We start from the raw sequence: 15,488 nt of genomic DNA on the forward strand, positions 1-15,488 counted from the left end.
GCGCCGTCCGTGTACATATCCCAATGTGCATTGCTCCAAAGTACGCCGCAAGGACGTATTGGTTTCGCCGTGAACGTAAATTACGTCCAGCCCCATTCACGGACGACTTACGCAAACAACGTAAAATTTTACAATTTTGACGCGGGAACGACGGCCATACTTAACATTGGCTAGGCCAGCTATTTGTTGGAATAACTTTACGGCGGAAAACGCCTTACAGAAACGGCGTATCTTTACTGCGACGGGAGCACGTACGTTCGTGAATCGGCGTATCTAGTCATTTGCATATTCTACGCCGAACTCAACGGAAGCGCCACCTAGCGGCCAGCGTAAATATGCACCCTAAGATACGACGGCGTAGGAGACTTACGCCGCTCGTATCTTAGCCTAATTTAAGCGTATCTGGTTTCCAGAATACGCTTAAATTTACGACGGCGTAGATTCAGAGTTACGACGGCGTATCTACTGATACGCCGGCGTAACTGTTTCTGAATCTGGCCAATAGACTGGAGGTGCATGCTCTTCTGTCAACTCCACATTCAGTGAAGCCAGGTGCACTCTATACTGTCTACCAGACATCTGTTTGTCTGAAGTCAAACGATCTGAGGCAGTAGTTGTGCACCTACCTAGATCATTCCAGTCATCCATGGGGCAGTTGGGAGGCTCATGCCGCGTACACACGATCGGAAATTACGACAACAAATGTTCGATGTGAGCTTTTTGTTGGAAATTCCGACGGTGTGTAGGCTCCATCGGACATTTGCTGTCAGAATTTCCGACAACAAAAAGTTGAGAGCTGGTTCTCAAATTTTCTAACAACAAAAGTTCTTGACGGAAATTCAGACAAACAATAATCCATGCATGCTCAGAATCAAGCAGAAGAGTCCCACTGCCTATTGAACTTAATATTTCTCGGCTCGTCGTACGTGTTTTACGTCGCCGCGTTCTTGACGTTCGGAATTATAGACATGTGTGTGACTGTGTGTATGCAACACAGCCAACATTCCGTCGAAAAAAAATCCACGGTTTTGCTGTTGGAATTTCCGATCATGTGTACGCGGCATCAGGGTTATAAAGATGTTCTTAGCTCACACCCATTGATGTTATGGTATCCCATATGATCCTGTATACTAGATCTAAGGAGGCATGGTTTTAGGAAAAAGAAAATGAGGACATTGGATTTTGGTGAAGTTTTTGGCTTTAGTGATGATGCTTGTTCCATTAAAAAACTATAAACTAGGGTATGTATACATTAGACCCGGTTTGGCTTTGGTTTCCCCAAAAAATTAACTACGAACCAGGCACTCTAGCAGACGAGCTGGCCGAGAGATAATAATGAGAAGATTCTTCATCAACTGGGCGATAAAAGCCACCTCGGAGCATTCAGATCGTTCCACGGCCTGCAGAAGAGAAGCATGGTTACATGATCGGTTACTCACTTCAAGAATCTTAAATGACTGATGATTTTTCTGATAGCTAGTAAGAGAGGCTACAATAATGGCTGGACTGTAACCATAGAGGGAGCCAGTCCAGCAAGGTGAACAAATAACTTTACGGTGCCAGCCTAGTCTACCCCTTTGTCTCTGATAATTACATCCAGTAGCAATTTGTCCAAGTTATCCTGCAGCTGATAGAAGTAGGTACTGGTGATCATGCCCTCAGTGCTCCGGGTCAGACAATCCCTGGCCAGCTCCACAATCTGGTGGTGGATGAAGTTAAGGACCCCATCGGCCAGCGGTAGAACATTCTCTGGAGAGAAGTTTGAGATGAAAACCCGAAGTCGATCTTCCATCTGCGCCGTGGCCTGAGAAGACAAAAGTTGATGATCTCATTAGGTAGCAATGACTAAGTGGAGAAGACATTTAATCGAGGATACAGTTGGTTCCATAGACATAACAGTGATACAGAACTTCTCCTAGAAGATGGCTATGTGATGAAACAATATCCTTACCTTAGGGAATCTCTCCTTATAGACATGATTCATCATCACTATTTCATTGTCGTAAGATGAGGGCGACCGGCCAGGGCTGTAAAAGAATGGACAAGGTCATTAAGTATTTGTCAATGTTATTCTTGATTATTTATTTTGTCTTTTATTCCTTATAGAAATTAATACTGTACAAACTTTCCCTGAAGAAGGATGTATACCATTTGAAACGCATTGGATAATTGTCCTGCACGCTCTCAGCCCAACCTTTGGCCATGCGGTGACATACAGTATTGTTGTTATAGTTTTTTTTTTTTTTTTTTTTTCACAATCAAATGGTTTTATTGAGAAAAAGATAGCATAGTTACATGTTGAACGAACTTTTGTAACATGAAAAGATAACAGTTATCTTGTTATAACATAATATTGACATTGCGCTCATATAAATGAAGAACTATGCATTGTGATAATCATTAATTATAGTTTCGAGTTAGGGAGTGTAAGAACTGATCTTAGAGGTATTACGAGGTTATGATTTAAAATATAAAGTGCGGAGGGAGAAAGAAGGGGGGGGAGAGGAAGTAGGGTGGGATAAGGAAGAGAGATAAATAGGGAAGTGGTATATCACATTATAACATGCCTCTTTCATATCTTTGGTATATAAGTTACTTGGAAAGTTGTTAAAACAGCAAAGAATACAGTTTATGATTTATTTATGGTCACTTATATTTCTTATGTCTCTGGAGAGATAAGAGTCTGATACTCTTTGGAGTGTATGAATATTAACCAATGTTTCCATGTGTTATTGAAAGTCTGTCCAATTTCTTTCTTCATTGCTGTGATTTCTTCTAGTCTATAAATGTAATTAACCCTGTCTAGCCAATCTCTGATCGACGGGGAATGTGTTGTTTTCCAGTGCAATGGAATGAGAGTCTTGGCAGCAAGCAGAAGGTGTCTGGTTAAAGAATTCTTATATTTGCTTAAGGAGTAAGAATTTATATGGAGTAAACATGCAGCAGCGTTTAGGTTTATCTCAGTCTCTGTTATGTGTTTAATCCAGAGTATGATTTGTGACCAGTAGTCAGAGATTGGTGGGCATTCCCACCATATATGTAGGAAGGTTCCAATGTCTCTATTGCAGCGCCAACAGAGATCGGTTTCCGTTGGGGTCCACTGTTTGATTTTGTGTGGGGTGTGATACCATTGGGTTAATACTTTGTACGATATCTCCTGGTATCTCGTGCTGATCGAGCATTTATGTGTGAGAATACATGCTCTTTCCCATTGTGTTTCGCTAATTGTAGTGCCTAGGTCTTTCTCCCATCTTTCTTTATGATGGGCAGAGTCTTTATGTGTGTATTGTTGTAGCCAGGTATAAGCGATGGAAGTGGTTTTCAAGGTCGGTCTCCTATTCAGACAGATTTTTTCTAACGGGGATGTGTTTTGAATGAATGCTTCCTTGTGTTTATTGTTCATTAGGAAGTTTTTAAGTTGTAAGTAGAACCAAGGGTTTGGAGAGGAGTTCCCATATTCTGATTTAAGTGTGTCTAAAGATTTAATTTTACCGTCTGCTATGCAGTGAGAGACTAGGAATTTGGAAGTGTGTTTTGGGATAGGGAAGATTCTCTGGTTCTGGCCTGGTAAGAAATCAGGATTGTTGATAATAGGAGTGAGAGGGCCTGGGATGGAAGCTAGTTTGTATCGTGTGGCAATTTGGTGCCATATTTTTAAGGTTGTTGACACCATGGGATTTTGTGAGCATCTACGGGACTTAGAATAAATGGTCCATGGGAGGTAGGAGAGGTGGAGGTTGTTATGATTATCTTCTAGTTTAACCCAGTCCTTATTTTGTTCATGGCAGTGCCAATCTATTACCCTTGTAATATGTGTAGCCTGATAGTATTTTTTAAAGTCCGGTAAGTTTATGCCTCCTGCTGGTTTGGGAAGGGATAGTATTCTAAGGCTTAGCCTAGGTTTTTTCTTATTCCAGAGAAATTCCCTCTGTATTTTTTGTAACTTAGTGAAAAAGTAGTTAGGGATCAAGATCGGCAATGCATTAAAAAAATACAACAGTCGTGGGAGGATTGTCATCTTGAGAATTGACGCTCTCCCGAACCATGAGAAGGGTCTAGATGTCCACTTCCGTAGGTCTTTGGTTATGGCGGTTAGTAGGGGTGTGAAGTTGGCTGAAAATAATGTGTCAATGGAAGATGTTAATTTTATTCCCAGGTATTTAAGTGTTGTATGTTCCCATTTAAATTTGTGATTACTTTTGAGTAGATTGTAAGTGTCTTGGGGCAAATTGAGGTTTAAGGCTTCAGATTTAGAGTGATTTACTTTAAAGTTGGTGATGTATCCAAATGTTTTAAATATCTTACTAAGGTTAGGTATAGAGATGTGGGGGTTAGTAACAAAAAAGAGCAGGTCGTCTGCATAGGCAGCAATTTTGTATTCCCTGTTGTTAATTTTGAAGCCTCTTACATCTGGTGACAAATTTATGGTCCTGATTAGGGGTTCAAGTGAGAGGATAAAGAGTAATGGCGAGAGGGGGCAGCCTTGTCTCGTACCGTTCTTAATCTTGATGGTATCGGAAAGGGTGGAGTTAATTTTTATTCGTGCATGAGGATTTTGGTATAGTGCTTCTATCCAATTCATCATGTTGTTGCCCAGGCCTATGTGGGAGCAGGTGGACGACATGTAGTCCCACGAAACCCTGTCGAAGGCCTTCTCCGCATCAGTAGACAGGAGAAGGCCCTTCAGGTTCGATTCTCGGGCTAGGTGGATTAGGTTTAGCGCTTTAGTTATATTATCTCTGGCTTCACGGCCTGGCATGAAGCCTACTTGTTCTGGGCCAATTATTTTATGGAGCAGGGGTTTGATTCTATTTGATAATATTTTTGCTAGCAATTTGATATCTACATTGAGTAGAGAGATGGGTCTAAAGTTTGCACAATCTGAATGGTCTTTGTCAGGTTTGGGTACTACTGCTATGTGGGCTTCCAAGAGGGACGTAGAATTATGTTTATTCCCGGCCAGATAGTTAAATGCTTTTAATAGTGGTGTGGTTAGTAGTTGTGGGAATGTTTTGTAGTATTGCGAGGTGAATCCATCAGGACCTGGGCTCTTCCCTGTTTTTAAATCTGCTATTGCTAGTTGCAGCTCTGTGGAAGTTATGGGTTTCTCAAGAATCAGGGTTTCTTCTTTGACAAGGGAGGGGATTTTGCTGTCTTTTAGGAATTGTTTAATCGTCTCCTCTCTAGATGTCAACAGGTGTAGTGGTTTGTGTTGTTCTGGAAGATTGTATAGTTTTCCGTAGAAATCGTGGAAAATTTTTGCTATCTTTTCTGGTGTATGTTCAAGCGTCCCCCTGCGGTCTCGTATAGCGTGGACATGGTTGGCAATTGTGGCATCCTTTAGGGCTCTGGCAAGCAGTTTTCCACTCTTGTCACCATGTTCGTAGAATATACTTCTCTTAAAGAGAAGAGATTTTTGTGTTTGTAGATTTAGTATCTGTTTCAAGGAATTTCTAGCGCGGATGAGGTCTTCCTCAACCTTGATCGCAAGAGAACGCTTGTGCATTGTTTCTAGTTTAGCTATTGTGTCTATTAGTGAGTTAATTTCTTTATTTCTTTCTTTTTTCCTTCTTGAACCCCATTTTATCAGCTCTCCCCTTATTACGCTTTTGTGTGCTTCCCAATTGTTAAGGGGGTCTGTGTCAGAGTCAACGTTATTGCAGAAATATGTGGATATGGATTTTTGTATATCATCTCTGATAGATTGGTCTGTCAAAAGGGCGGCGTTGAGCCTCCAGTTGAAAACAGTTTTGTGGGATAGTCTACTTTTTAGGGTTATAGCTATGGGAGCGTGGTCTGAAAGGGCAATCACTCCAATTTCTGCTCTGGTGAGGTTTGACAGGTCTCTCTGTGAAATGAAGATTAGGTCTATTCTAGAGTACCTCCTATGGGGTGCGGAAAAGAATGTGAAGTCTTTCTCTGAGCTGTGTGTGGTTCTCCAGGTGTCTACTAGTGCTAAGGATTGTAGCAACGTCTTGATCCTTTTCAGAATTTTAAAAGAAACATGTGAGTAACCTGTGGAGGTGTCTTGGAGAGGGGCGAGGGGTATGTTGAAGTCACCTCCCAAAACTATGCAACCCTCCGCAAACCATTTTAGTTCGGAGATGACAGTGTTGCAGAATGTTATGTGTGCTTTGTTGGGGAAATATACATTCGCCAGAGTAATGGGAGATCCCTCCCATGTTCCTTTCAGGAAGACATAGCGTCCCTCTGGGTCTGACAGTTGTTGTTTAAATTTGAACGGTGTGTTTTTGTTCAGTAAAATTGTAACACCTTTTGTTTTTGCTATTGGGTTCGTGGCGTGATATGCCGTAGTGAAAATATTGTCAGTGATTTTTGGTATGTCGCGGTTCTTGAAGTGTGTTTCTTGTATGAACACTATTGATGGGTTAACTTTTTTGATCTCTTTTAGGAATTTTGTGCGTTTCTCTGGTATATTAAGGCCATTTACGTTGTGTGAAATGATGGTAGGGGATTTGCCTAGGAAAGAGTATGTCATTTTGAGTTTAAATTTTTGATACCACTTTAGGAAGGGGGGTGTGAGAGGATGGGGTGTAGGGTGATGGAGAGTTGGGGTGAAGGGGAAGGTATTGAGGTACCTTATAGGAGTCTCGTCTCTGAGTCTATAACCGTACAGACTGAGTTGGCGGTAGTCGTAATGTAGACTACCCCTTTGTCGACTCTTGGGGGTGGGTGGGAGACGCGTCCGTGCGTGGATATTTGTAATGAGTCAAATAAAGGAAAAATATAGTAATCGAATAAATTGAGAGAATTTATAAATTTGAAAGTATGAAAATAGTAGAGGGGGATTCTACAGATGAAGTAGTACTCGGGAGAATCTCGTATATATGTGCTTCTGTTGTTGTGATTGCTGTACCCAACTATAATAATATTTGTTAGACCCAACTTCCTTACTGGGAAGATATTGGGTATCAAGTAATTTTTAAACATCCAAATGCTGGAAACTTAACAATATAATAACAGGAAAGGGTGGCATAAGAAAAAAAAAACTAAAACAGAGGAGGACATCATAGTAATCTATAGTCCTACGTGGACTATCATCAGGAATCTAATATGCCTTCAATTGTATATTTTACCAAAATGCCTTACCTATTAATGCCATTTAAACAGTATGGTCATAGTTCAAACAACCTGAATTAGTATATCATTTAAATGCATATATATTTAACATTAACATTAACAATCGAGGTGAGACACCCAAGCCTGGGTGTGTCGTATTCAGTTCCAAAAAAGAAAAAAAAAAAAAAAAAAAAAAAAAAAAATTAAGGGGGGGTCCGTTCTCTCCTTCTCCTTCTGGAAAAAGCATCTTATTCATCTGGTGAAGTTGTTTAGCAGTAGTTACTCACTGTTAAGTCGATCCGTGGCAGCTGTTCGTGAGTTTGTAGTGAGTTCTTACCATTTATGGGTGGCGGTGCGGAGCACTGCTGAGGAGATTAAATACATAAGTCATAGCACAGAATGGTGTGAGGGATAGGAATTCAGTGTGTCTCTTCTCTGTTAAATTGACATGTAATGGGTGTGCATTAATAATCCATCTCAACCTTACTGTGATCCTATTCATATGATCTTTCACATCCGTTGGTTATTATAGCTTTCGTGGGCATTGTTTGTTTGTACTCACGTTTTCTTATGAGATAATGGTGTTTTCATTTGGTGGTCTTAGGGCACCATCTAGTGGAGGAATTAAATTTTTACAGTAAGTGTAATGGTGGTTGTTGAAAATGGTCTTAGAGCACCATCTAGTGGACGAAGGAGAAAAACAGTCAGCAATCATTTTGTAGGATGAGACAAGTTCTGCTGCAATAAAAATGAATGGAGGGAGTGTATTAGGTAGAGGAATTATACACAAAAAAGAATGAAAGGGGGGAGAAGATTATCACCGATGGAGCAAATATATAAGGAGAGGTCTGAGAGAAAAAAAAAAAAAGGGGGAAGGGATATAAAAAATAATAATAATAAAAAAAAAAGGGGGGGATAAAAAAAAAAGATGAAAAAAAATTATGGATGAATTGTTGGCACTTCGGTTGTTTATTTCCCGTTATTGTAGTAGTTATGAACTGTACTATGACTCATATTTATTAGTCTTGCTGACGAGGAGGTCAATTATTGCCCAGAGTTCATCATCCTGGAGCCTTTGGCAGCCGGTGAATTGAAGTTAAATCTCTCAGAGCTCTTGCGTGGATGCCCCATATTATACGGTGACTTGGCGGGTGAGGGACCTTGCTTGAATGGTACATTGTTAATTGCGGGGGGCATGCGGAAATCAGCATACCACTCTGGCAGGTCTACTGGGGCTATCTGCAAATTCTCACAGAATTTTAATATGTCTTCAGGGACTCTCAGAAAGTGCTGTCTGCCATTAAAGGATGCTTGCAGGGCAAACGGAAATTTCCAACGGTATGTGATTCCTTTCTCCTTTAGGACTTCTAGTAGCGGTCTCAGGGCTCTTCTGTTTCTCAGTGTTATGGGGGATAGGTCCTGGAAGAGCTGCACGTGCGTACCATTGAATGCAATCTGGTCGCTCTGTCTGGCTTTTTGTAGGATCTCTTCTTTGAGAACAAAATTTGGGAGACAGCATATAATATCCCTAGGGGGGTTGTTGTCAGGGGCTCGCGGTCTCAGAGCCCTATGAGCTCTGTCGTACTCAATAGGGGATGCTTCAGGTCTGTCTAGGAGGCCATTAAAGATGGTGGAGAGGGCAGGCTTGATATGCTCAGGGGTGACTGATTCCGGAACCCCCCTTACCCTGATATTATTTCTCCTTCCCCTATTGTCCAAATCTTCTAAATGTCTGTTCATATCGATCAGATGTTGTGAATGATCAACCACTATGTTGTCTAATCTGACCAGGGCTCTATCCCTCCTCTTTCCTGCTCTCTCCCCCACCGCCATTTGCTCAGATAGTTTCACTAGCTCTGATTTAATGTCCGTGATCGCGGCTGTGAATGAACTTTTTATGTCATTTGCTATTTCCATCATAATGGCATAATTCAGGGGATGGTCACTGGCAATGTTACCTCTGGATGAGTCTTCCGAGGCCGGCAGTGAAAGCTCATCATCCTCCATGTCTCCTTCCAGCGCCGCATGAGCCGTCGGCGCCATCTTGGATCTTTTGCTGTCGGCGTTAAATCTGAATTTACTCAGATTTGCTGGAGAGATTTTTCCTTTAGGGGTGCCGGTCGAGCGCAGGGATCTGTTGTGTGTACCCCTCTTGATTTGTGTGGACATATTCGGCCGTTAGCTGGGTATTTTGTCCGCCGAGATCTCCCGAGTATCAGAGCTCCTCTACTCTGCGTCCATGCCCGTTGCGCGCCAAGCCACGCCCCAGTTTTTATGTCTTTTTATGTCTGCTTTTTGATACTTTTGTATAATTATGTATTGTAACAATAAATATAGGGCCAAATTCTCAAAAACGTAGCCTAACTTAAATTTCAGCAGTTAAGTTACACTGACTTAAAATTTCTACCCGATCCACAAAGCACTTACCTAGAAATTACACGCCGTGTAACTTAAGTGCCTCCGTCGCAAGGCGGTCCTCCTCTCCGGGGGGCGATTACTATTTAAATGAGGCGCGCTCCCGCGCCGGCCGTACTGCGCATGCGTGTGACGTAATTTTCCCGACGTGCAGCGTGCGAACGTAATTTACGCCGGGCTTTGTGGATTGCGACGGGACGCTAAAGTTGCGACGGGTGAAAAAAAAAAAAAAGCGCCGGGAAAACAAAAACAAAAAAGAAAAATTGTCAGCGTCGCTCGGCATGCATTCCTGAGAGGGAGAACTCCATGCCAATTTTCAAAGAAAAAAACGGCATGGGTTCCCCCCCAGGAGCATACCAGGCCCTTAGGTCTGGTATGGGTTGTAAGGAGACCCCCCCTACGCCGAAAATTCGACGTAGGGGGTCCCCCTACAATCCATACCAGACCTGTATCCAAAGCACGCTACCCGGCCGGTCAGGAAAGGGAGTGGGGACGAGCGAGCGCCCCCCCCCTCCTGAGCCGTGCCAGGCCGCATGCCCTCAACATGGGGGGGTTGGGTGCTCTGGGGCAGGGGGGCGCACTGCGGGCCCCCCCACCCCAGAGCACCCTGTCCCCATGTTGATGAGGACAGGACCTCTTCCCGACAACCCTTGCCGTTGGTTGTCGGGGTCTGCGGGCGGGGGCTTATCGGAATCTGGGAGTCCCCTCAAATAAGGGGGCCCCCAGATACCGGCCCCCCACCCTAAGTGAATGGATATGGGGTACATCGTACCCCTACCCATTCACCTGGAGGCAAAAAGTTAAAGTTATTAAACACACAACACAAGGGTTTTTAAAATAATTTATTAGTCTGCTCCGGAGGCCCCCCCTGTCTTCTTTATTAGCTCTAATACCAGGGGGGGCTTCTTCTTCCACTCTCCGGGGATCTTCTCCGCTCTCCGGGGGTCTTCTCCGCTCTCCGGGGGTCTTCTTCTATCTTCGCCGCTCTCCGCTGTTAACTCGGCGCACCCCGGTTCTTCTGCAGCTGTCCGGTGCCTTCTTCTTCAGCGCTGGCTGCTATCTTCGTGTGTTATCCACGTGGTGGGTGCACGTGGGTAGGCACCCACCACGTGGGTACCTACCGGAGCATGATGGGACGGTGATGCCTATATAAATGGGATGCAAGGCGCGCTTCCATCATTGCAGTGAGAAGAGGCGACGTGTCAACATCGGAAGAAGGGAGCAGAAGAACATGACGTCACAGAAGACCGCGCTGGCTGCCTGTTAGTAATTGAGCTAACACACGAAGATAGCAGGCAGCCAGCGCTGAAGAAGAAGGCACCGGACAGCTGCAGAAGAACCGGGGTGCGCCGAGTCAACAGCGGAGAGCGGCGAAGATAGAAGAAGACCCCCGGAGAGCGGAGAAGACCCCCGGAGAGCGGAAGAAGAAACCCCCCCCGGAGAGCGGAGAAGACCCATGGAGAGTGGAAGAAGAAGCCCCCCTGGTATTAGAGCTAATAAAGAAGACAGGGGGGGCCGCCGGAACAGACTAATAAATTATTTTAAAAACCCTTGTGTTGTGTGTTTAATAACTTTAACTTTTTGCCTCCAGGTGAATGGGTAGGGGTACGATGTACCCCATATCCATTCACTTAGGGTGGGGGGCCGGTATCTGGGGGCCCCCTTATTTGAGGGGACTCCCAGATTCCGATAAGCCCCCGCCCGCAGACCCCGACAACCAACGGCAAGGGTTGTCGGGAAGAGGTCCTGTCCTCATCAACATGGGGACAGGGTGCTCTGGGGTGGGGGGGCCCGCAGTGCGCCCCCCTGCCCCAGAGCACCCAACCCCCCCATGTTGAGGGCATGCGGCCTGGCACGGCTCAGGAGGGGGGGGGGGGCGCTCGCTCGTCCCCACTCCCTTTCCTGACCGGCCGGGTAGCGTGCTTTGGATACGGGTCTGGTATGGATTGTAGGGGGACCCCCTATGTCGAATTTTCGGCGTAGGGGGGGTCTCCTTACAACCCATACCAGACCTAAGGGCCTGGTATGCTCCTGGGGGGGGGAACCCATGTCGGTTTTGATTTTACAAATAGCCGTGGAGTTCTCCCTCGGGAATGCATACCAAATGCCGTCGCTTGAATGGGCTTTTACATGGTGTGACTAACTTTTCACATTGTAAAACCAGCCCTAGTTTTGCGCAAGCAAATCGGAACTTACGCAGAAATCACAATGCTGAAAAGCGTTGTGGATCTGCTTAAGTCCTCATTTGCATACTCAAAGCTGCATTTCAATGAGAAATGCCCCCAGCGGCGGATGCGGTACTGCATCCTAAGATCTGACCGTGTAAGTGTCTTACACATGTCAGATCTTCTGCCTAACTTTGGAAAAAGCCTTTTGAGGATCGTTTCCAAAGTTAGGCACAGAGATAAGCAGGCTGAACAGCAGTTCCGCCTGCGTATCTCTTTTGAGAATTTGGCCCATAATTTTTTATGACTATTTTTGTCATACAATTTTGTTGCCTTAAAAATCCCACCCATATGGAGGTATTCAGTTTTTCCAATTGATACAAGGGATGATGGCAACCACATGCCTTCATACATGAGCTACCTTTTTTTATTGAATTACTAACTATGCTGCCTCACACAATAAATGTGTGCTTACTATAAATGTGTGCGTACACCCGATCGGATTTTCTGCCAACACCCTGTCATCACCAAATTCCCGTCGGAAAATCCGATTTTGTGTACGAGGCTTTATAGGCCCATTGTTGACTTTCTAGGCCAAGAGATATCTACTTGGAAGATGTTATTGTGTAGGTGTGCTTATGCATCCCATTATTTTTCCTACTGTCGGTGAAATTGGTTTGTCAAATTTTTGTTTTGTTTGTTTTGGATATTGTGATGAAGGATTAAAATCTTTTTTATTGCTATCCACATTGTGGAGACTTCGGGCCAGATTCACAGAATAAGTACGCCGGAGTATCTGCTGATACTCCGGCGTACTTTCAAATTTGCAGCGTCGTATCTTAATTTGTAATTCACAAACAAGATACAACGGCATTTGGCTAAGATCCGACAGGCGTACGGCTTCATACGCCTTCGGATCTTAGGATGCAATACTTCGGCCGCCGCTGGGTGGAGATCGCGTCGTTTTCCGTGTCAGGTATGCTAATTAGCTGTTTACGGCGATCCACGAAGGTACGTGCGTTTGTTACGTCGTCGCTAGTCGTCTTTTTGCGTCGCAAAGTTACGGCTGCTATTGAGGTGGTGTAACAATAGACAGCCCATGTATGGCCGTCGTTCCCGCGTCGAATTTCAATTTTTTTTTTTTGCGTAAGTCGTCCGGGAATACGAAAGTACGTTACGCACGTCGCCATTCAAAACATTACGTCGGGGCGACGTCATTTCGTGCAAAGCACGGCGGGAAATTTCAAAACTGAGCATGCGAGGTACGTTCGGCGTGGGAACGCGCCTAATTTAAATGGTACACGCCCCATTTGAATTAGGCGGGCTTGCGCCGGACGGCTTTACGTTACACCGCCGTAAGTTTACACGCAAGTGCTTGGTGAATCAGGCACTTGCGCTGAAAACTTGCGACGGTGTAACGTAAAGACGATACGTTACGCCGCCGCAATTCTTTATGAATCTGGCCCTTCCTTTTTTTCTTTCCCTGTGCCATTGCGTGACAGAGTATCACCAGAAAAGAAAGTAAAAATTAATCTCTAATGGAGATAACAATACAAATCTAACATTTCTCCACTCCTAAAACTAAAAAAAATTAATTTGGTTTGAGTTTCACTTTAATAATAATTATGGGCAGCACCCACTGAAACCACCCATATCTGTTATAATATACCATTGGTAGAGCCAGGAATGGAGGTTAATAATGCTAAATAAGCAGTGTTAGACTCAAGCCTCGTACACACGGGCCAGAATCTCGTCAGGAAAAAAACGTTGTTTTTCCTGACGAGATTCTTGGCAAGAATCTCCTGACGCCCGAGTGTACACACACTCCTTTCAAAAGAACCGCGGTTCTTTTGAAAGGCAAGAACGCGGTGACGTCATCGCGTACGACGAGCATCCGCTCGTCACATTCGATGCCTTCGCCGCCATCTTGCTTCACCCTACCTATGCTGTGGAAGCTACCGCGCATGCGTCACAGTCATTTTGAGCATGCGCGGGTTTCCACGGCGAGAGGTAAGTATACAGACGCTCAGGTTTCTCGTCGGGAAACAGGCCGACAAGAATCCCAATGAGAAAATAGAAAGCAGGATCTCTATTTTTCTCGTTGAGATTCTGGCCAGATTTCCTGACGAGGTGGTGAATTGCTTAAGATCAAAATAAAGACACATCTTGAGTCAGATTGGCAAACCAGTGACACAGAAAGTCATATGATTCCCGATCCTGATACTTCACCCTGTGTTAACCCGTCATCACAATAAGTGATCTGACATTACTTTATTGGTAATCATCAGAAAACACTGTATCTGTTATTTTTCTACTGAAAGGTGGAATGAGGTGCAGCAACCTATAAGAATAATTCAGAAATATGTTATTTTACACTAATTAACGCTGGTTAGTCATTGGCTTCTGTGGATTACAAAACACTACTCTTGGCTGTATGAATACATTTTTTTAAATCAAGTGCAGAGAGGCTTGTCATTGAAAACACTTAAAAGAAGGAAGGACTGTTCCTGGTGTCCGTATCAGAAGTTCTCCCTTTCTTTGTTCCACATAGCACAATATTAAAGTGATCATTAGACATGTGCACTCCTGAAAAATGTGTTTGTTTTCGTTTCATTCGTTTTTTGCTTTTTTCGGAAATCCGTAAATTAAAAAAATTCGGAATTCGGAAATTTGAAAATTCATAATTCAGAAAAATCGCACATTCGGAAATTTGAAAATCCAATATTTGAATTTTCGAATTTCTGATTTCCGACTTTTGAATTTGCGATTTTAGAATTTCAAATTAAATTTTTTTTTAAATCTGAGAATTAGTAAAACTAATAATAACTATTAAACTATAGGTATTGGAATTTCCTTTCAAATTTGGCTGTTAACCACTTAAGGACCGCCTAACGCCGATATATGTCGGCAGAATGGCACAACTGGGCACAGGCACGTACAGGTACATTGCCCTTTAAGTACCCATCCGTGGGTCGCGCGCACGCAGAGGTGATCAAATACCACTAACAGAAAGCTCTATTTGTGGGGGAAAAAGGACGCCAATTTTGTTTGGGAGCCACGTCGCACGTCCGCGCAATTGTCAGTTAAAGCGACGCAGTGCCGTACCACAAAAAGGGGCCTGGTCCTTTACCTGCATAATGGTCCGGGTCTTAAGTGGTTAATGAATGTAACGAATACAAATTTATCTGAAGTTAAACAAATGGAACGGAACAAATTAATAATAAATAATAATAAAAAGTTTTTACTATTATTTATTATTATTATTAGATCATTATGTTCCATTCGTTTAGATGCAGCATTCGTTATTTTGGATAGTTCCAAAAATAGCTATTATTAGTTAGTTGTTATTCCAGATTTTCGTGTTTTTGAATCGTCGGATTTTCATTCTCAAATAATTTTGAGATTTTCATTTATGAATTTTCGCATTTCCACATTTCTAAAATGTCGAATTTTCGACATTTAGAATTTCCTAATTTTGAATTTTTGAATTTCCAAATTTCTGAAATTTCGATATCCGGAATTTCCGAATTTCCTAACTTCGAATTTTCGAATTTCAGAAAATCCGGATTTCCGAAATTCCAGATTTCTGAAATTCTAACATTTTAAATTTCAGAAATCTCGGAAATTCAAAACTTCGAAAATTCTAAATTTCAGAAATCCGGAAATTGAAAAATCCTGAAATTCTGAAATTTTGGAATTAACAAAATTTGTAATTTTTTTTATAAAAAAACTAATTTGGAACAAATTGCACATGTCTAGTGATCATTTGGTTGGTTATAAGAGGTCACTGTCCTTCAAAAGACCACAGGTTTCTATAAGGCTTCTTCA

The 15,488-nt window shown here is 43.2% G+C and overlaps 1 protein-coding gene across 5 annotated transcripts in view; it reads right to left on the bottom strand.

Moving 5' to 3' along the window:
- Positions 1-15,488, bottom strand: part of MAST1 (microtubule associated serine/threonine kinase 1) — a 165,208-nt gene that overhangs the window by 56,800 nt on the left and 92,920 nt on the right. For all 5 annotated transcript variants that reach the window (XM_040346542.1, XM_040346544.1, XM_040346541.1 and 2 more), the window contains 3 exons: positions 1,952-2,027; positions 1,595-1,804; positions 1,299-1,400 (listed from right to left, as the gene is read on the bottom strand). In XM_040346542.1, the coding sequence (XP_040202476.1) occupies positions 1,299-1,400; positions 1,595-1,804; positions 1,952-2,027 (388 nt within the window). The remainder of the gene's footprint in view (positions 1-1,298; positions 1,401-1,594; positions 1,805-1,951; positions 2,028-15,488) is intronic.

This window comes from Rana temporaria, chromosome 3 (genome assembly GCF_905171775.1).
Source record: "Rana temporaria chromosome 3, aRanTem1.1, whole genome shotgun sequence".
NCBI classification, from domain to species: Eukaryota; Metazoa; Chordata; class Amphibia; order Anura; family Ranidae; genus Rana; species Rana temporaria.